The sequence below is a fragment of the Mirounga leonina genome, unplaced genomic scaffold, assembly GCF_011800145.1.
Source record: "Mirounga leonina isolate KUSES-001 unplaced genomic scaffold, KU_Mleo_1.0 Mir_151, whole genome shotgun sequence".
Lineage (NCBI taxonomy): Eukaryota > Metazoa > Chordata > Mammalia > Carnivora > Phocidae > Mirounga > Mirounga leonina.
The window spans coordinates 86,636,711-86,660,375 of record NW_023270377.1 but is presented as its reverse complement, the minus strand read 5'-3'; the positions used below and the strand labels follow the sequence as shown (position 1 = coordinate 86,660,375).

At 34.7% G+C, this 23,665-nt stretch overlaps 1 protein-coding gene across 1 annotated transcript in view; it reads right to left on the bottom strand.

Moving 5' to 3' along the window:
- LRP1B (LDL receptor related protein 1B) overlaps window positions 1-23,665 on the bottom strand; it is a 1,834,834-nt gene that overhangs the window by 929,410 nt on the left and 881,759 nt on the right. The window contains exon 6 of the mRNA XM_035008121.1: window positions 21,277-21,534. Within this exon, the coding sequence (XP_034864012.1) occupies window positions 21,277-21,534 (258 nt within the window). The remainder of the gene's footprint in view (window positions 1-21,276; window positions 21,535-23,665) is intronic.

The window sequence follows — 23,665 nt, the reverse complement described above, 5'->3', positions numbered from 1 at the left end:
CATTTTGTAATGCATATAAATATGTACTATGTCATAGATCTGAAACTAAATTGTATATTAATGTTTTTCAGTTAAAAAGAAAAAACAGGGACAATAAAAATAAATAAAATAACAAAGAAGCCCAAAATCTGGATTTGGGGATTCATTTGAAGTCTCCCAATTTTTAAATATGGTAAACTAATTTTTAAAAATTATAAGGCATTATATGTATCAAACAAAACTTGTCTGTAGCCAAACTGGATCAAATCACTAATATGGTTCCACCAAAGCAAACAGTATATATAATTTATTTCAGTCTAACCCTCTACTTAAAGTATGTTCTTGAGATAGTCACTAATATCTATAAAAGTCATCGTTCTTATATTCAATGAACATAATATCCAATTTACAAAGTGGTGAAGAGATTAAATCAGAAAACAAATATTAAGAATCCAGCACAATGACATGCAGTAAGTATTACATGAATATTAGCTGCCTTCCAGAGGCAGAAGGACTAAAACGTTACCCTTTAGTTTATGTCTTTGCGTGTTCTTGTCATATTTATTACTAGGAAATGTCATGTTACTAGATAAAATCATCAATAATTAATGATAAGGTAGACACTTAATGGGTTTGATAATTTTAAAATATGCCCACAAATGTTTTGATACTGTTCCTTTCAGGAGATGAAGCTTAATTCTCTTCCCTTTGAGTGCAGGATATTCTTTGTGACTTCTTGTACTGAATAGAATGTGGTAGAAATGACAGAGTGTGATTTCCAAGGATAAGCCATAAGAGGCATTATAACTTCCCTTTTGCTCTTTCTCTTTGGCTCACTCTGGTGGAAGCCAAATGCCATACTATGAGGATACTCAAGCAACCCTTTGCAGAGGCCCATTTTGCAAGGAACGGATACCTACTGCCGATAGTCACAAGAATGAGCTTGGAAAATAAATCTTCCAGCCCAGTTAAATTACTGGATGCCTGTTAGCAGTCCTGGCTAACGTCTTGATTACAACCTTAAGAGAAACCTTATGCCAATCACCTAGCTAAGCAGCTCCTGAATTTCTGACACACAGAAAGTATAAGATAATAGGTGCTCTTTTTAAGCCACTAAGTTTGGGGGTAATTTGTTATGCAGCAATAGATAACTACTATAGTTTTTAGAGATAGATTTCATTGGCTTCCTATCACTTGGATATCATTTATAGAAGCAGATCTGAACTAAACTGTCTCTACAGACAACTGGTTTGGTTCCTTTAAATTACCTGTAGTGTGGATTAATGCTAAAACAGAGGATACTCTATAAATGCTCATAAATGAAACCTGGGAGATTTAAAGATAACTTTTCTTATTTCTCTTGAAAATTTTTGCTTTATTTTTACAGTGTGGTTCTGGGCTGAAACAACTATATTTGGGCATGATCAAGGTATGGGTCTCTTACACAGTCCCCTCTCAAGAAGGGCAGTGTCAGAGAGTATTAATGACTTATGGAGTGACTGGTCACAGGGGGTATCCTTAGGAAGATAGTATTTTAACTAAGTTCAAAATAAGATGGTTGACCATGTGGAGATTTGAGGGCATAGCCTACCAAGCAGGACTGAACTTGGCATATTCTCAAAATGAGAGCAGAGATGTGAGGAGCTAAATCACAGCTAAAATACAAATGAATGAGAATAGATGAGGTAATAGAGACTGGCAGGTGTACACAAACTACAGTAGATGGGTAGATTTCATAAACATTATATTGAAAAACCAGGAGATGATTTTATTTTAAATGCAATTTTTATTTTTATCATACTGTAAATGTACATGATTTAAAAAGTCAAATACCCCATCAAGGCTGATAGTAAAATGTAGTGGTGCCTACTTCACCTCTACTCTTCTAATTGTTTTAGCTATCTCAACTGTATTCACTTCCATAATTCTATATAGCATGTTTCTACTATAATTTTAGTGTTTTTAAAGTTATTTATATAATCTATAGGCTTTTTGTTACACAAGATTAGGATTTAATTCTTTATACCCCTCCACACATACATACAGATATGCATTCATGCTTGCTCTCCCTTCATCCTCCCACAATCTTAATTTTAGTGATATTAATATTCAATATTTATATAATTATGACTATATAAATTTTTGTTGAAAAGCAAAGAAAAGTTTCATACTTCCTTCCCTGAATAACTTGCTTTTTTATTTTTATTTTTTTAAAGATTTTATTTATTTATTTATTTGAGAGAGAGAGAATGAGAGAGAGCAAGCACATGAGAGCGGGGAGGGTCAGAGGGAGAAGCAGACTCCCTGCCGAGCAGGGAGCCCGATGCGGGACTCGATCCAGGGACTCCAGGATCATGACCTGAGCTGAAGGTAGTCGCTTAACCAACTGAGCCACCCAGGCGCCCATAACTTGCTTTTTTAGAGTTCCATTTTTTCTTGTTTTTTCCTTTGGTGTAATTTATTATTGCATAATTCTACAAAAGAACTCTAAAACTCCTCCCTAAATGAAAAAAAAAAAGCCAAAACAAAACAAAAAAATACACTCATCTATTAATGTCTTTTTTTGTTTGTTTTTGCTTTTGACATCCTTCCATTGTCTGACATGCCCTTGTTCCAATCTGTAGAGCTTGTTCCATTGCCATAATCCTGTGGCTTTTTTTTTTTTTAATCAGTTCAGACATTTATCATTTAACTATGTCAGAAATCAAACATCTCATTTTCTGCTGATGTAGGGGATAAGAGGTTGCCTAGCAGGATCTAGGATCTGAGCTATTCTCAAAACAGGTTCTAAGCTAATCCACTTATTACTAGTCCTATCCTATAACCCCACCTTTAGAGGTGACCAGACTCTAATTTTTGAGCCTCTCTGGGGTTCTTCATCTTGGCATCCAATCTGCACTCAGCAAAGCAGAGAAACATTAAACATAATTCATTTATCATTTAATCATCTGCTCTTTATTATCCAAAATTATCTCACATGCTTTGTCTCCTCTTTCTTTCTTTTTGGATTAATAAAAGACATTTCCTTTTATAGCATTTACAGGAGATTTCCAAAAAAGAACAAATATAATATAAACAGTTTTGTTCAATCTGCAGTGTTTAATGGAAAATCCCTGGGGACAGTTTCAAGCAGAAAAGTTAGATGTCTGTTTAGCTTTTTAAAAAGATTATTCTAGCTGTTGTGTGGATGAAAGGGATAAGTCTGAAAGCAGGTGATCAGTTAGGAAGATTCTGTAAATTCCAGGAGAGAGATGGTGGCTTCAGAGAGTATCAGAGCAAAGGTGAGCCTATGTAGTATATACTACACATATTTCCTTTGTCAAAATTAAATATATAAGGAATACATGTAAGTTATAGTCTAGCTTAGATGAAGAAGCCAAGAATGATAGAAAATTTGAAGACATCACAGAAAATCAGAAACATTCCAAACACAGATTGCTTCTATCCACATGTCTTTTCTTTTTGTATATTATGAATATTTTAACTTAGCATTTTTATTTCCACACAAAGATTGTCCCCCCCCAATATAACAAAGAGTTATATTGCTTATAATGTAAATACAGAGAAGAGCAGGTAAAAATAAAATTTTAAAAATGGTACAATTGTAAAGAAACTATCTGTTTTCTTCGATTTATGTGTCTCTTGGTTTAAGTGGTAAATTAACATTTAAGTTTTACATCATATTTCTTTACCAGAACATTTGAAAATGCTCATTGGATGATAAGATGTAATTACATTTATTTTTATATGTCACCATAATCTTTATCAAGAAGCATGTACTCACTTTATCCCTCCATGACATTAAATAAACTGAATCGAGTAAACAAAGCCTCTGTTGTATAATAATTAAAATGGTATTATAGAAATTTAATTTGCGTGTACTGTGGGCAGGCACATCCTTAATAAAGAATAGACTCTGGCACATTACAGAGCCTTCTCCTTTTCCTTTAACTAATGAAAGACTGCCTCTTCCTAGGCTCCAATTCTGTTTCTTAAACACATGAAATGTAGTCAAAATGATCATCAAGGCCAGTTCTTTATACGAATAGTCACAAAGTTCTACATACACTCTGTGCATGTCTTTATGAGAAAAGACAAGGAAGGTGCTTCTAACATGGGATGGTGGGCCAATATTAGGTAGTTGTGTAAGTCTTCAGTCTTCTTATGTTTTCTCTTGTGAGGAAGGAACAGAAGATGGCCTAGCTTTCACTGTTCCACTATTTCTCAATTCCATCTTCTAACCCACATTACAAACCAATCTTATTTCCTATGGTGAATGCACTTAGAAAAGATGCAAGTGTTATTCTCTCTCTACAGTAAAAACAAAACAAAACAAACACGCAAACAAAAAAACAAAACCAGTTTGCACAAGTGTTTTTCCCACTAGGCAAAACTTTGCATTCTTATTTGACTCATGACTCAAATGATTCATCCTTTGTTTTAGTTTTATCCATCCTCACTTCAGCCCAGACTAAATCTATCACACATCTTAAGAGCTCACCTGAAACAATACATTTCTTTCCATCTCTAATATTACTCTTCTTAGTCAAGACACTGTTTTCTCTCTTTTGGATCGCTGCAATAGCTTTTTCACTGATCTTTCAACTAAGGGATCTTTGTAAAACCCAGATGATATCAGGACACCAAAGAAGAAAACAGTTCTCTTTATAGTCTGAGTTCTATGTTACACTTGATTGTCAGTGATAAAAAAAGTTTTAACAAGCTGAAAAGACTCTTGGAATTTACTCTCATGTGCTAATGCTTTCAAAATGGTATCACTGATATTTTTATAAATATCTACGTTTGCTGAAATTCAGCTCAATTTTAGATCAAAACTTTACGGAGTGTTTCTCTTTGTAACATGTTACCATGAATGCCATCCAGGAGATGGTACCAACGTACTTTGTGTTGTTTCTTCCTCAGGGTTTTAATAAACAACAGGTTTTAGTCTAAATCTTAAGTCTATATTCTTTTTTTTTAAATTTTATTATGTTATGTTAATCACCTTACATTATATCATTAGTTTTTGATGTAGTGGTCCATAATTCCTTGTTTGCGTATAACACCCAGTGCTCCATTCAACACGTGCCCTCTTTAATACCAGTCACGAGGCTAACCCATCTCCCCACCCACCCTCCCCTCTAGAACCCTCAGTTTGTTTCTCGGAGTCCATAGTCTCTCATGGTTCGTCTCCCCCTCCGATTCCACCCCCTTCATTTTCCCCTTCCTACTTTTTTTTTTTTAAACATATAATGCATTTGTTTCAGAGGTATAGATCTGTGATTCAACAGTCTTACACAATTCAAAGCGCTCACCATAGCACATACCCTCCCCTATGTCTATCACCCAGCCACCCCATCCCTCCCACCCCCCCACCAATCCAGCAACCCTCAGTTTGTTTCCTGAGATTAAGAATTCCTCATATCAGTGAGATCATATGATACATGTCTTTCTCTGATTGACTTATTTCGCTTAGCATAATACCCTCTAGTTCCATCCACGTTGTTGCAAAGGGCAAGATTTCGTGTTTTTTTGTTTTTTTGGTTTTTGTTCTTTGTGTTTTTTTTTGATGACTCCTTAATATTCCATTGTATATATATATACCACATCTTCTTTATCCATTCATCTGTCGATGGACATCTTGGCTCTTTCCATAGTTTGGCTATTGTGGACATTGCTGCTATAAACATTGGGATGCACATACCCCTTCGGATCCCTACATTTGTATCTTTGGGGTAAATACCCACTAGAGCAATTGCTGGATCATAGGGTAGCTCTATTTTCAACTTTTTGGGGAACCTCCATACTTTTTTCCAGAGTGGTTGCACCAGCTTGCATTCCCACCAACAGTGTGGGAATTCTGAAAGAGGGTTCCCCTTTCTCTGCATCCCTGTCAACATCTGTCATTTCCTGACTTGTTAATTTTAGCCATTCTGACTGGTGTGAGGTGGCATCTCATTGAGGTTTTGATTTGGATTTCCCTGATGCCGAGCGATGTTGAGCACTTTTTCATGTGTCTGTTGGCCATTTGGATGTCTTCTTTGGAAAAATGTCTGTTCATGTCTTCTGCCCATTTCTTGATTGGATCATTTGTTCTTTGGGTGTTGAGTTTGATAAGTTCTTTATAGATTTTGGATACTAGCCATTTATCTGATATGTCATTTGTAAATATCTTCTCCCATTCTGTCGGTTGTCTTTTGGTTTTGTTGACTGTTTCTTTTGCTATGCAAAGCTTTTTATCCTGAGAGTTCATTTTTGCCCTTGCTTCCCTTGCCTTTGGCGATGTTTCTAGGAAGAAGTTGCTGTGGCTGAGGTCAAAGACAGTTGCTGCCTGTGTTCTCCTCGAGGATTTTGATGGACTCCTGTCTCACATTTAGGTCTTTCAACCATTTTGAGTCTATTTTTTGTGTGTGGTGTAAGGAAATGGTCCAGTTTCATTCTTCTGCATGTGGATGTCCAATTTCCCCAACACCATTTGTTGAAGAGACTATCTTTTTTCCTTTGGACATTCTTTCCTGCTTTGTCGAAGATGAGTTGACCATAGAGTTGAGGGTCCATTTCTGGGCTCTCTATTCTGTTCCATTGATCAATGTGTCTGTTTTTGTGCTGGTACCATACTGTCTTGATAATGACAGCTTTGTAATAGAGCTTGAAGTCCGGGATTGTGATGCCACCAGCTTTGCTTTTCTTTTTCAACATTCTTCTGGCTATTCGGGGTCTTTTCTGGTTCCATAGAAATCAAGAGCAATCTACACATTTAATGCAATCCCTATCAAAATACCACCAGCTTTTTTCAAAGAAATGGAACAAATAATCTTAAGTCTATATTCTTACTTTCCAAAATATCACTCCTCTCCTTAGAATCTCCGATGACTTCTCGTCACATTAGCATAAAATCTAAAGTCTTTAACATCGCTTAGGTCTTTAAACTCCCTTCCATCTCATATCTGCCTTGCTCACTCTGGTCCAATCACATTGGTCTCCTTAGTTTTTCTTGAACCTGCAAAGAAAGCTTCCACCTTAGGACATTTGAACTTGATCTTCAAGAGAAGAGTATCTGAATGTGCATGGTTTGGGCTCTCGCTTCTTTCAGGTGTCTGCTCAAATGTCAGTTTCTCAGAAAGGCCTCTCTTGACCAGTGGATATTAAAAATACCACCTCACTCACCCTCCACACACAGTGACTCATCCCCACCAGTCAATACCATTTCCCTATTTTCATTTTCTTTGTAACATTCATCACTGATAGAAATTAACTAGTTATTTAGTAGTTCACTATCTCCCCACATTAGAATGTAAGCCCCATGCCAGCAGATTCTGTATATCTTATTCACTGCTATATTCCCCAAACCTAGAATTGTGTTTAGCCCAGGTAAGTTCCCAGTAAATGTTTCCAAATCAATACTGCTGTTCTATTCATGCTAGTCTTTGCTCAAGAACCTCCTGCCTAAAATGTGTGCCCTCATCTCTAACTCAATCAGTTTGGGAGTCATCTTAAGTCACAGCTCCTTTGTTCTTTAATCAGCTGCAATATTTTCCTTGATTTTACCGTGAGCTCAAATTTGGCAAGCCACTATTCTTTACCCAGGAAATATGTATATAAGAAAGATTTACATTATTCAATGTCGATGAGTACTATTATGAAAACATAATTGGGCAGATAGCAATTTGCAGGAATAGTTGAGGGATGATAGTGCCATATAACAGTTGGAAGAATAATGACAACTGGTGAGCTTAAGTGAATAAGAAGGGATAATAAAGCAAAGATCAGAACACTGTCCTGACAAAATGTTGTACTGGGGATGAAATGCCGTCACATCCACTTTTGCATTAAAACTGCCACATCTTGACTTCTACAGCCTTACTGCTTCCAATTTTCTACAGTCCTTCTTTGTTGTCTATGCCTCCCAAGAATCCTTTTATGACTCTCAGAGCTTTGCAGCTTTGATTAAGAATATATTGGCACCTTGGCCATGGTTTGTCTCTGAGACTACTGGTTACCTTGACTTCTTCTGGTTGTACATTTTAGATTACTTTAGATTACCTTTTTACGCATATCCCTAAAAACACAAACTTTTTTTTTTTAGGTTTTATTGATTTATTGGAGAGAGAGAGACAGAGACTGTGAGAGAGAGGAGCAGGGAGGAGAAGGAGAAGCAGGCTCTCTGCTGAGCAGGGAGCCCAATGCAGGCCCGATCTCAGGACCCTGGGATCATTGACCTGAACTGAAGAGAGACGCTTAACTGACTGAGTCACCCAGATGCCCCTAAAAACACAAACTTTTGATTAAATGATGATTATTACTATGTATTTATATGATATATGATGCAATTATCATATTTCATCTTATATAATATAATATAATATTATTATTATTGTTTATTATTCATATTTGTCATATTTCTTAATCTACCCAAGTGACAGACCCAGAATCTGAAACAAAACAAATAAAAAATGATATGTTTTCCTGCATTATTAGTTCCAATGTACAATAAGAGAAAAAATGTACTGATGTATTTCTAGTGGACTGATTCTGTAAATAGAGGTTTAGTTGGACCAATGCTATCAGTTGCATTGGGTCTGGTAAAAAAAAAAAAAAAAAAAAAATCCAAGTGAGAAACCCAAAGATCAAATATCCGTAAGATGTTTCCTCAAGTATGTTCACTACTAGCAAACATTTTAGATTAAACTTACTCTACTGTTAAGATTAATTACATGATGGTAATGAAATGGCATGAGTTCTTTGGAGACATATACATAATAAAAAAACAATAAATACCTTTGGACTGTTTCTATTTATTTTATTTAAAAAAAATTAAAAGTTAAGCCCAAGAGTCAAAAACAATCACAAATGATCAGTTTAATTTATTTGACATGGGTGGAGATTATTTCTAGGATTTACAGTGATGCATCGTGAAGGTTTTAGAGCATCTCTGAATTAAAGAATAACACAGGAGAAATCCAGATTTAGTCGATCACCACAGTGACAAATTTACAGTCCTCCACCTCAGACATCTGATTCTAATGTTAGTTTAAGAACTGTACACATAGAAGAAGAGTGTTTTTTTGTTTGTCTGTTTGTCTGTCTGTTTTTCTGGGGATTTGTCCCATGACACTCCAGAGGGATACACCAAGAAATAAATGTGCTTCTATTTTTAGAATGAAGAAAAGAGAAGGTTTTAGTCACTTTGAGTGCCTATAACAAAATGCCGTGGCCTGGATATCTTAAACAACACAGATTTATTTCCCACAGATCTCGATTTTGGGAAGTCCAATTTCAGGGTGCCAGCTGATTCTGTATTTAGAGAGAGCTCTCTTTCAGGTTCAGACACCATCTTCTTTCTGCATTTTCACATGGAAGAGAGAGAGATCTCTGGTCATCTCCTCTTCTATAATGGTATTAATCCCATCTTGGGGGAATCTACTCTTATGACTTCACCTGAACCTAATTACCTCTCAAAAAGCCTACATCCAGATACCACCACATTGGGGATTAGGGCTTCAACATTATGAATTTTGAGGGTACACAAACATTCAGTTCCTAGCATTCAGAACCATGAAATACTCAATGTATATTGTAATCTATAGACAAAATGATTGCTAACAAAAAATTCTGAAATTTTTATTTATTTTTCAAAATAATTTAAATAAAATAAATAAATAAATAAATAAATAAGGCATATAAGGCATATACATCCCCTAAAACTCAAAGCCCATCTTAGATCTAATTTTGGGTAAGAAAACACCTATTTTTAAAACTTTGGTTCTCATATGCTGATACTACTTGATTTCAATATCAATATTATTAGTTTAAAAGTAATGTTTTTTTTTAAAGTTCCAGCAGAAACCCTAAGAAAATTATGTATTTGTTGAATATCTGGCTATAATAATCTTTCAATACTTTTAAACTTTATATAATGATGCCTAGAAATAAATCTGATGCTTCATTCAATACAAACTACAGACATACCTTGGATATATTATGAGTTCAGTTCCAGACAACCACAATAAAGCGAGTATTGCAAAACGCATGTCAAATATTTTGTTTGTTTTCCAGTGCACATAAATGTTATTTTTACACTATAATGTAGTTTATTAAGAGTGCAACAGCATTCTGTCTAAAAATAAAAATGTACATACCTTAATTAAAATGTGCTTTATTGCCAAATAATATTAACCAACACCTGAGCTTTAAGGGGTCATAACTTTTGCTGACAGAAGGTCTTGCTTCAATGCTGATGGTTGCTGGATGATCAGGGTGGCAGTTGTGAAGGCTGAGGTGGCTTTGGCCATTTCTTAAAATAAGATAATGATGAAGTTTGCCACATCAATGGACTCTTCTTTTTACCAACAGCCTCTCTGTAGCATGCAATGCTATTTGATAGCATTTTATGCACAGTAGAACTTCTTTGAAAATTGGAGTCAATCCTTTCAAACCCTGCTACGCTGCCTTATCCCCTAAGTTTATGTAATATTCTAGATACTTTGTTGACATTTCACCAATCTTTGCAGCATCTTCACCATGGTTCCACCTCAAAAACCACCTTCTTTGCAACTCTTCACGCATTCAAGTTTTATCATAATAATGCAGAAATTCAGTCACATCTTCAAGCTCTACTTCATAGTGGCAACCAAAATGGTAAATCCTTCCCAGAAGGGTGTCAATTGCTTTGCTCATATCCATCAAAGGAGGCACTGTCCATGGCAACTATAGCCTTAAGAAATATATTTCTTGGGGTGCCTTGGATGTCTCTGTCAATTAAACGTCTGCTTTCGGCTCAGGTCGTGATCCTAGTGTCCTGAGATCGAGCCCCATGTCGGGCTCCCTGTTCAGCAGGGAGACTGTTTCTGCCTCTCCCTCTGCCTGATGCTCCCCCTGCTTGTGCCTTTTCTCTGTCAAATAAATAAAATCTTTAAAAAAAGAAATATTATTTTTTAAATAGTAAGACTTGAAAGTCAAAATTACTCTTTGATCCATAGGCTGCAGAATGGATGTTGTGTTAGTAGGCATGAGAACAACATTAATCTTGTTATACACCCCTAGCAGAGCTCTTGGGTGACCAGGTGTATTGTCAATGAGCAGTAATATGGTGAAAGAATTCTTGTTTTTTTGTTGTTGGTGTTTTGTTTTGTTTTGTTTTTTGTTTTTTGTTTTTGCAATAGGTCTCTACAGTGTTCCTAAAATATTCAGTAAGCCCTGTTGTAAACAGATGGGTACTGTCATCCAGGCTTCGTTGTTCTATTTACAGAATACAGGCAGAGTAGTGTACCATAATTCTAAGGGCCCTAGGATTTTTGGAATGGTAAATGAGTATTGGATTTAACTGAAAGTCACCAGCTGCATTAGCCCAACATGAAGTCAGGCTATCTCTTGAAGCTTTGAAGCCAGGCATTGGCTTCTCCTCTGTAGCTATGAAAATCCTAGATGGCATCTTCTTCCAACAGAAGGCTGTTTTGTTTACACTGAACATCTGTTTAGTGTAGCTACTTCCATTAATGATATTAGCTAGATCTTCTGGATAACTTGCTATAGCTTCTATACCAGCACTTGTTCCTTTATCTTGCACCTTGCAGCTTCCTCACCTCTCAGTCTTCACAGAATTAAAGAGAGTTAAGTTCTTGTTCTGGCTTTGGTTTTAGTTTAAGGGAATGTTGTAGAACATTTGATCTTTTATCCAGACAACTAAAACTTTCTCTATATCAGCAATAAAGTTGTTTCACTTTCTTATCACTCATGTGCTCACTGGAGTAGCATTTTTCATTTCTGCCAAGAACTTTTCCTTTGCATTTACAACTTGGCTAACCGGTGCAAGAATCCTAGCTTCCAGGCAGTCTTGGCCTTTGACATGCTCTAAGATTAATCATTTTTACCTTTTGATTTAAAGTGAGAAACATGTGACACTTTCCTTTCACTTGAACACTTAGAAGCCACTGTAGGGTTATTTATTAGACTAATTTCAATACTGCTATGTCTCAGGGAAGGTCTGAGGAGAGAGAGAGAGTTGGGGGAATGGTCGGCTGGTGGAGCAGTCAGAACACTTACAATATTTATCAGTTAAGTTCACTGTCTTATATGGGTGTGATTCATGATGCCCCCAAACTAGGACAAGAGCCCATCAAATATCACTGATTACAGATCTCCATAAGAAATATAATAATGAAAAAACATGAAATACTGGAAGAATTACCAAAATGTGAGACAGAGACATGAAGTGAGAAAATGCAGTTAGAAAACTGACATCTAGAAACTTGCCACTAATCTTCGGTTTGTAAAAAATGAAATGTATTCAAAGTGCAATAATGCAAAGCACAATAAAATAAGGAATGCCTATAAGTTGAAAACCTTCTGGAAGGGATTTATTAATCTGAATGCCATTTAAAACATTTCTGATTCATGGGAAAAGGTGAAAATATCATCATTCACAGATGTTTGGAAGAAGCTGATTCCAACCTTCATGGATGACTTTAGAGGCTGCAACACATCAACGGAGGAAGTAACTGTAGATGTGGTAGAAACAGCTAAAGTCCATTGTATGGCAAACTTCATCACTATATTATTTTAAGAAATGGCCATAGCCACCTCAGCCTTCAGCAACTGCCACCCTGATCAGCCAGCAACCATCAGCATTGCAGCAAGACTCTGTGTCAGCAAAAGTTATGACTCACTGAAAGCTCAGGTGTTAGTTAGCATTATTTGACAATAAAGTATATATATATATATATATATATATATATATATACAGACAAATAATAGATATTAAAGATATATTAAAATAAAAGATATATTAAAATAAATATTAAAGATTTATTTATTTATTTTTAGAGAAAGAGAGAGAGAGAACATGAGCAGGAGGGGTCAAGGGAGAGGGAGAGAGAATCTCAAGCAGATTCCTCACTGAGAGCAGAGCCCGAAGTGGGGCTTGGCCCAATGACTCCAAGATTGTGATTGGGCTGAAACCAAGAGTTGAAGGTTTAACTGACTACACCCAGGCGCCCCAGTAATATTTTAAGCAAGTTATGTACATTGTTTTTTTTAGACATAATGCTATTGCACACTTAATAGACTATAGTATAGTATAAAATTTCCTTTATATTCACTGGGAAACAAAAATATTTGACTTGTTTTATTGTGATATTCACTTTATTATGGTGGTCTGGAACTGAACTGGATATGTCCAAGATAAGCCAATATAATTCAAGGGGAAAAAGTTGGAAAATTGAGCTTGTGTTTATCAAAATAATTACCTTGAATCTCCTTGCAATTCTGTGTGAATCTCATCCCATGGAAATAGGATGGACAATACTGAGAATCCCAAAATAAAAGCTCAGGCCTAACACAGAATGGGATGGAACACTGAGATGATGATTTGCATAGTTCACGCATTAGAAGCATTTTGCCTCAATTATCTGTAGTTTAGGAACAAACATCTTTATGCATAAATTATCTAAGTACCTGCTGTAATTCCCAATGGCCTTTTGTGTGAGTAATCACAATCATAACACACCCCTCCAAGTTCAAAATTTTTGTGGAGATACCCATGATAATTCTAATTTAGTCAGTTATATTCTTCTTACAAACTAAATCCTCAAAGCTCTGAGAGAGTAAAACTCTCTGATACAGAGAAAAGTTTAAAAGAAAGCTTTATTTCATTTTAGAATGTCTTTTTAAAAAAGTGTTATTCCTGTTCAGAACTTCAGAGACAACTAAGTACCTTTCTTTGTGATAACAAAAGCAAACAAAAAGATTATTTTCAAAACCTGCATGTGTATGTCAGTAGAATTCAATGATGTCATCTTTCTTCCTGCCAGACATAACCCTTTGTTTTGTTTTGTTTTGTTTTGATGTCCATGGAGGAAGATGAAATACTTGACCAGTTCCTGAAATCAGTTGAAAGGAGACAAATAATAGACGGGTCTAATGGGGTAATTTGGAGAAAATATGGGAGTCTTTTCTTGAAGTAAATTGATGATTCCAAGGAAAGATAGGAAACTGTGGAAAGCACACTGACATAATGTGAATTAAAAAAATGGTAACTCTCAAGGAGTGGAACAAAACAGTAATAATCAGCTCCTACACTGGTTTTACTGAAGTTGTAAGTAACTATGCTAAAGCAAAAAAAATAATTTCAACTAAGAAAGAATTGATATTAACTATTTCTAGGTAAAAGACCCCCCAAAATCTATGCTGGGTACCCTGGATTTGCTCTTATCAATCTCATTCTGTTTTCTGCCCATTTGAAGAGATTGAAAAGCCTTGAACTATCTTTGCCACACAAACTAGAAGCTAAGTTTTTGGAAGCTAACTGACAGGTACTTGGGAATTTGGAAGTAAAAGTAGGAGGCTACTTTCCTGCCCATTTTAACATTTTAGACTGGGAAGCACAATTGTTGTAAATGAGACATTTGCTTGGAGTAGTGCTCAGTGTCCGTCCTCCAGGTCCGTGACAGGAAGCAGTGTGGACGCAGCAGGAGTGGCCTCAGCTGCATCACAAGCCTTCCTGCTTCCGGATTGCAGCTGGGGACGTCCAGTCTCCAGTTACCAAGGGCTTCAAAGGCAGCTGCCAATGCAGCGGTAGAAAGAGAAGTGGGTTTTTACTTCCAGCATAGTTCTGGTGCAGAGAATCATGGTAGCCTCTAAAGTTCTGTGTTGTCTGATGTCTTTTCCAAAGGCACAGTCTAGAATTCTCTCCTCCATGTCTTCCAACAATTTTGAGAGCATTCTGTATTAAAGCCCTTCCTGATTCAAACAGTGAGGTATCTGTTCCCTGCACAGAACCTGGACTGATGTACCAAAAATTATTCAGAAAAAAAAAAAGTATTCTTTCAGACATAGTGAGTCTTCTATAAAGGAGAAGTCAGACACTTTATAATAATTTTGATTTCATCTACCTCTCACAAGTCCAAACAAATCATCAATATATTTTTAAACAACAAAAACCAACTAAGTCTTAAGGCCAGGTGAGGTATTTCACATGGATAATAAATTGTTCTTACCAGTTCAGAAAAGTTGAATTGTTCTACCAAGCCACAAGGGAAACCATAAAGGTTTTTGTTGCTATCATTGCTGTTGTTGCAAAATAACATCTCCCAACAACAACAACAAAAATTAAATAGAAGTTTCTTTGGCTATAGAGTTACTGCCTTTTTGTGACTTTTCAGGATTAAAAACACTCTCTAGCACAATTTTGGGATGTGTTTTATTACAAGGGAGTTTTTGGAAAATTAGTGTCAATGTTGACTCGTAGTACATAGGGCTTCCTTACCATTTAGTTTTGGAAATATAGCATAACTACCTATTTTTGAGTGAAACTAAACTGAATAATAACATTATAGAGAGCTTAGCAACTTTAGCATCACCTTAAACAGGGAGATTGAGATGCTATGGATTAATTCTCACATTAAAATAACAAAAGTTGCTAAGAAAACATAACGTTATCAAGTAAATATTGTCATTAAGATGATAACGATTTACAGAATATCTTAAGTCCACATTTAATCATTAGATTTGCAACTTCAGGGACGCTGTTGGAGTTGTTCACCAAAGGATTAGCAGGCTTTGGAGAATTATTTCATGTTTACCAGACTCCCAGGAGACCAAGAGATCAACCAGAATGTCAATTTGTCAATTTACAACTACTGATAAGATGCTCCAGTGAAACAATTACTAACAGAAACCCTCCCAACAAATTCTTTCCTAGAGGAATTTATGGTGAAAGACCAAACCTGAAAGTTATTTGTTAAGCACAAAATCAAAGCAAAGGGAATTCCATATAATGGAGTTGAGGCCTTCTAAGTTTTATGAGGTGCTTAGAAAATTATCAGGACTACTCTATGGAATGCTACCTTTTTGACAACTAGAACACCTATGAATATGTCCCCAACACAGTGTATTTTTTTTTTTAAATCTAGACCTGTATTTCACAAACATTTTAAAAATCCTTCACTATCTATATTATCATCTCTTTACTTGACATTGCTATTTTTTTAAATTTAAATTCAATTTAATTAACATATAGTATATTATTAGTTTCAGCGGTAATTTAGTGATTCATCAGTTTCATATAACACCCAGTGCTCATTCCATCAAGTGCCCTCCTTAATACCCATCACCCAGTTACCCCATTTCCCCCACCCACATTCCCTCCAGCAACCCTCAGTTTGTTTCCTATAGTTAGGAAGCTCTTTCAGTTTGTCTCCCTCTCTTCCTCTGTGTTCATCTGTTTAGTTTCTTAAATTCCACATATGAGTGAAATCATTTGATATTTGTCTTTCTCTGACTGACATTGCTCCTCTATCATCAAAATGTTTTTGTTTCCATATTCTTCCTAACTCTGGAAAAAAATGTTAAAATTTTAAAGTTACCGGACACTGCCTATATTTTAAAATTAGTACTAAAATATACTCTTTGCTATCATCCTCAACCACAAATGATCTTTTAGGCTAGGCTTTTTCCTGGAATGAATTTCACATATGTGCAAATCTTTATTGCATATCTAATTCCTGTCAGCTCCAATTCTGAAACAGACTCTGGTGTTGTTATCATAATCTCAAAGTATGTGGTATTTGGACCCTATATCCTTTGTGTGCAAACTAAAAGTAATTGGGCCATTAGGAAGAAAAAGCTAAAAAACTGTGATTATAGGAACTCTCTATAGCTTCTTGCACACATAGCTTGTATAGCTTTAGTCACAAAGACAGTAAATATATAAGAAAGTGATGAGAGAATCCAATCTGAGTGATTCTCCCTAAGACCTTTAAAACAATATTTCTCAAAGTGGATAACATAAAACCCTAGATATTTGGGATGTTAATACATATTAGGTATATATACACACTCATACCACCTCCTTAGAAACAAATATCCAAAGAAACACACTCACAGACACACCCACAAAAATATCAATCAAGTGTTCAGTACTCAAGTAAAGGAAATCCTGGGCTACACAAAGTAAAACAGGTACTTTACTGAAGGGTTTTGAATAATCTTTAACATGCTATGTACATATAAATCTCCAATAGGTTCCATACCATGCAAAATTTCCTAAATCCATTTGACGACAAAATCATTTTTCCAAAAATGTCTTACAGAACTGGTGTCCCAAGGAGCATGTTTTAGGAACTTGTATTATAAAGAGACTGAAGTGTACCTATCGTGAGTGATTAGGTGGGAGAAAAATAAGAAAGGGATAAAAAGGCGGAAGAAACAAATGTTTCTCCTCTCATACACACACACACACACACACACACAGGAATATCTCAAATTACAAGAAAAACACAAAGTAATGGAAGGGGAAAGTATGTTTAAATCTGGGCAGGATCTTAGTTGTTATGTGAGTAAGTTCTTTCATTTTAAAACTATTTGCATAAGGTCAGGTAGCCAGTTAATGACAGAGCTAGGACCATATCAACTCACCATTCCTTTTACCCCAAATATTGTGGCGATAGAAATATAAACCAGTGTTAAAACAAATGTACAAGTCGCAAGATGTTACAGTCTGAAAAAAATAAAATTTAAAATTAAAAAACCCAGAATCTTAATCAAAAACTGAAGTGCTACATGCTAGTTTTATTACTTTGCTTAATTATACTCCTTTTTCTCACTGTCTTTAGAGTTGATGCTAAGTTCTTATTGTAAATGTGTCTACAACATTAAAAATTTCTAATGGTCAAGGAATATGCCTATTTACTTGACATAAATTCTTTAAGGAAATGCAAAATAAAAAGAAAGAGTTAAATAATTATTATACTTATAGAGAAAAAAATATCAAATAAACACTAAGTCAGAAATTATTTTACTAGAGCTACTTGCCATAAAAATAATAGCTTCTTTTTTTCCTTCTCTTTTCTCTCCTTCCCTCATTTCCTTCTTCCTTCTATCATGATAGAGTTTATTAAGACAGAAACAGGTTTCAGTAATTAGATGTCATGGATTTCAAATATAGTATATGACTTATTTATTCATCATGAAAAGAGCATTTTAATTTTCAAGTTTCAGATTGATAGATTAGGAAAACCTGCCAAAAATTTTGTTCTACCAGATATATGGCCTCATGATGGGATCATCAACAGAGTCCCACTTTGATTATTAAAATCTATAATGAAACAAGCAGACACGTGAATCTAGACAAAAAATACTATGAGAATAATGGTTTAAAAATTCTATATAACATCAAGCAAAATTTGTAGGGGAATACATTTCTAGTGTGTAAGGTATATTTGACCAAATTCATAGGAAAAAAAATAACAACAATTGAAGCTTAGCACATGTTTAATATCTGCTTTGGTGAGTTTCAAGCATGTTGCCAAATGACAGTAAATAGTAATTTAGTTCTTTGCAGCCTGACAACTGAACTAACAATAAATACAAATTTATAGAGGAAAAGAGTGCTGAGAGTGTTTTTTGTTCTTCTTTTCTTTTTACTAGGTGTTCAGGACAGTCTTTTATGATTGCGTCTTGATTGTAAATCAGAATGGTTTACTTACTTCAAAGTATAAATTCACCTAATGTTAATGTAAAACTTAAGACATAATTTAATATCACTGCCTACAACATTAAGCGTATGGTATCAAAAAGGGAATTCTGAAAGTTCTCTGGAAATGTGTCCTCAGATCAACATCTTTGCTAATTTTAACTGTCTCTCTCTCTCTTTTTTTTTTTTAGAACTCAATGGGTGGCCTGATAACTTTGCTAAAATTCCAGATCCCAGCAGGAATATGTGGTATTAACTAGCTACACACACACACACACACACACACACACACACATCATAGATATTATTTGTGGAAGATGTGGGAGGTTCTTTGAAAGCACCAGTATTTGCCTTTCTAATGTAGAAGAAAGAACATAAGATTTAGCTGTCCCATGTCTGCCTTTGTTCTAGCCACTTGGGATTGTCTAATATATCTGAGGTCTGTAGCTGAAATTTTTTTCTGTGACAAAACAGGAAGGACAGAAATGTGGTGTGTATCCAGTGAGATGAGATAGAAAATACAGATTTTAATATTGCACTAAAACTGTTTAAATAAACCATTATGCAAATTTTAAATGCAAGTAAGTTTGACCTGTAACGATTGCTTTCCTCCTCATTTTTTGAAAAAAAAATTTTAATATTTTGTTTCAAAAAAGAATGCTTTCTTGAGGCAAATTCAGAGGAAAGCATCTATGGAAGAGTGGATAGTGACAGGTATTCAGGCATACTCCCATCAGTTCATTATTTTTGTTTATATGGTACAGCAGAGATTTTATGTAATTATACATGCAAGGAATATTCAAACTTCATTATCAACTCAAAAACTGTCACAGTGAATGAAGAGCCCACCATATCCAATGGCAGCTATTCGCTGACATGTTGATAAAATGCATGGTTTACAAGCAACGATAGAGGAGCCCAGCCTTGCTCACACCTCTCCTTTACTCCCATCATTAAATTACTTCCACACATTTAATCACTTTTTTCTACAGTGACTGAAATTGAGTAGCTTAAATCTGACTTTATCTGACTTCGTCAAAAAACATTTATCCTAATTAGAAGATTTCCATTGCATTTATTTTTTATAATTCAAAATGAATGTTCTATTCAGCATTTCAGTGAATTGCTTAACAAAAATCTCTTTCATTTTCTAGATTTGCCAAGAATTGTCACATAACTCAAATGTATTCTAAGTTACAAATTATATTCTATAGATGTTCTAATGTGCAATTGCTTGACCATCCCTAGATGTAATAAAAAAATAAAAAAATAAAAAAAATAAAAGTTGTTTTAAAAATACATATTACAGAAGAAATTGCTACTACTAATAGAGCATGTTACATGTAGAAAAGTTGCTCAAGTAAACCTGGAAAATAATTTTACCTGGCAACTTAGTGAATATCCTCGCTGTTTGACTGCCAGTATTCATTCCATTTGCAAGGGACAAATGCATTTGGATTAGTTAAGGTAATCACTAACATGGCAGAGACTGGGGCCTTTTTTTGAACAGTTTCCAACAGCTGGCTCAGCCAATGGCTGAAATACTCAAGTCACACACCAGTACTCCTTGTGTATGTAGCCCTTGTTATTTATTATTTATTAGGAATTATCATTTTCCATAGAATCATTGAAAATAGCCAGTGTTTACTGCTTTTGCTAGGCATTTTCATCCAGTGCTGCAAGAAATGGCTTTAGCAATTGTTTTATTTACGTTAAGAGGATTTTCAAAGCATTGGATTCGATTTGTTAAACATTTATTTATGTTCATTTAACTATATACAATCATACCTTTATATTCCATTTTTTATAATTTCTGCCACTGATTCATTTAATATAGTCATACTTATTATATATTACATGGTATTATTTTCTTACATTTAATAAAGATTAATAACCAATTCCTTTAACTGTATGTCAAAAATATTAATAAAATATAATTATTGAATCCAAATCACCATTCTACATCTGAAAACTACATTTATTCTTTCAAAGCACTGGTTTTTTTTTCCTTCTTAGCCTGACTGCACATTTTTCTTTATTTTTCTACCAATTTTTATGTTAGCAGTGTTTTTAAGAATAATTTTTTTTCTGTAAATCATAAAATAAATGGACATATCTTGAATTTCTCATGCATACAGTTTCCCCAGGCAGGCACAAATAAAATTTATACTCCTATTTTGGAGGGGTAGAGAGAGAGAGAGAAAGAGAGCGAGCAAGCACCAGCGCAAAAGAAGGGACTTTTTTGTGTGTTTGTGTAACAATGTGATTTCCATTACGGTAATATGAAGGAAGTACAGTTGCTAGTTTGTGAATTTCTGGCATGAGAAATCAAAGTAAATCAAAATCACAAATCACTCTTTTGGAAGATGCATAAAAACTCTGATTTGCTAAGAAAAAAGTCAACAAACAGAGGTAGTTGTTACCAATTAGCATAAATCTAATAGTTTTAAGGCATTTTAACAAACACTACAGTTGATGAGCTTATAATTATCAACTCTGTTTCTTGCTTTTTAAAAATCCCACCTTCACTATCACATTGTGAACTAACACTCAGTGGCAAATTACAATTCTCCTTTAGATGACACTGGAATAAGCATTAAATAAAGAATTTAACTGTAACTTACTACTTACATAAACAATGAAACTATATGTGTATGTGTGTGTATATTCAAAACAGGTAGTGAATACATTTATTTAAGCATATTCATATTTGCATATATAGGTTTCCAATAGCCAAATACTATGCTAGAAAAATCTAAGAATCCTGTTTACCGATCTGTAAATGAAATCCTTAAAGGATGATATATAATATGAATTGAAATACTCACTGTGGAAGGATTGAAGAATATTGATTGTCCACTCATCTGTTAACCTTCCTGTTTTTGTTATCTGGATACATTTGAGATGATTTGAAGATTCTCTTGATTCAATCCAACAAATCATGTCTTCATTATAAATAAAATCCAGAGTATGGATTTCATTTCCATTGACTGAGCTCAAGGTTGCCATCTTACTTCCATTGAGATAGAAAACCTCGATTGTTTCAGAATTTGCAATTAACAGCATAGGCAACCTATCTGTAGGTTCTGGAATAAAAGAGAAAGAAAGAAGTGAGTTCAATCAGAGTCAATTTTTTTTTTTTTCACAATTTTACATCACTTACTAAAACGTATTCCTATATTTTAATGCATCTTTAAAATAAAAAAAATGCTTGCAAAGTATTAACAGTTCCTATATATGCTTCACTATAATTCAGTTCACTTCTTTAAGGAAAACATAGACCACTAAGCACTTGTATTCTTTATTTTCTTAGTTGTAATGTGTTGTGTAAATGTGAGGACAATGCTATTTACTTTCATTGTTGGTAAATAAAGTAAGTTCTGTTAGTTGTTGTTTTTTGGCTTTATTTTGTTTTTTGTTTGTTTGTTTTGTTTTTTTAGCAATGAAGATGGATCTGGACTGACCTCTCCATACAGACTTATAGGCTTCCCTTGTGAGCAAAGGCATGCCTTTTTGAGGTGGATATATGAAGGCAGAAATGGATTTCTCTCGAGTGAAACATGCAAAGCTCATAGGCCCATACAAACAGCACCTGTGACTTCAACCACACTGGCTCCTTGACTGACCCAAATTCCCTTAGTGACTAGAGTATAATTACTGAGCTACTTCTTTCCACGTTCCTTCTCTATAGTCAGGAAGATAAGATTGTAGAAATAAAAGAAACTTGTTTGATATTACTTTTAGAACAATTCATCTTTGCTTACATTAGGATTAGTGAGATTTTAATGAATATGTACTAATTGACCAAAATTTCAATGCTTGTTAAGATTTAAAGATAACAGTAAAATTTCATGTAAAATTAGTATTGAAAAGGTTCAGTGATACAGTCATAATCAGAGTAGCTTCTGTGCTAATTAGGAAATAAAAAATTTGAAAATCTTCAATTCCTCCTTTTTTCTGCCTTACATCCAAAGTATCAATAAATATCTTTGATTCTGATGCCAAACACATGAGGAATCCCACCATTCCTCAGTGACTATTACTAACTACCATCCTGCTCCAAGCTGCCATCATCTCTCAACTAGATCATTCCAAGAGTCTTTTAACTGGTTTCTCTGCTTTCATCAATGCCCTCCTCCTCTTTAGTCTATCTCAACTCGATCGCCAGAGTTATACCTTTAAATATTAATGTCAATTAAGTCAGTCTTCTGCCCAATTCCTCAAAAGGGTCCCATTCCAATCAGAGTAAAAGTCAAAGCCTTCATAATGCCCTATAAACCCCTCCATGATCTATATTCATTACCTGTGTGACCTCATTTCCTTTTTCTCCTTACTACTCTCACCCTTGCCATTTCCCTCCAGACACACCACCCTTCTTACTGTTCCTTAAACAACAAGCCAAATAAGCTTCCATCTCAGAAGCCCTGCCTTGTTCCTAGAGTAATCACCCCCATATATATCAGAAAGCCTGACTTGCTCACCTCCTTTATGGTATTATTTGAATGCTACCTTTCTGGTGAAAACTTCTCTTACCACTTTACTTTGTAAAAATTGCAAGCCCCTACAAACTCTATATACAAACTCCCTATAAACCTTCCCTGCTTCATTTTTTCCCTTTAATGACTAAACATTGTAATATATATTGTTTTTCTGGTTTATTATTTTCTACTTCTGCTGTTGTACCCCTAGTATTTAGAATCTAGTGATTATTCAATAAAAATTTCTGAATACTAAAATGGACACATGGAATTCTTGCAGAGTTCTTTAGAAGCATTTGGTGAAATGTTACAAAATAATTTGGTTTTCTTAACCGATGAATGGAATCCAGAGAAAGACTGGCTAACAGAAAATTTCATAAACATCCTTTGATCATTCAAGAAACTGACCCTGAACATTGTAAAGGTAGGACAAAAGCAAATACGTGTATTATGAGTAATATAATTAAACAAGTCTAAACTTTTAAAAGATTATTTAATGGTCTTCATCATTTCTGATGTGAGTAGGGACATCAGGCTCCTTGTGTTTTACTCAGAACAGCATTTGGATTTTTACCCCCTAAGGAATTAACTCAATCAAGGCATAAAATTCTTCTCCACGTTCAGAGAGACACTAGAAGTTTTTGACTTAATAAAAACATCAAAACAAACAAAAATAAACAACAATAAAAAGTCTCAATGAGATTATACAATTAATTAACCCAACAAAAAAGAAGTCTCT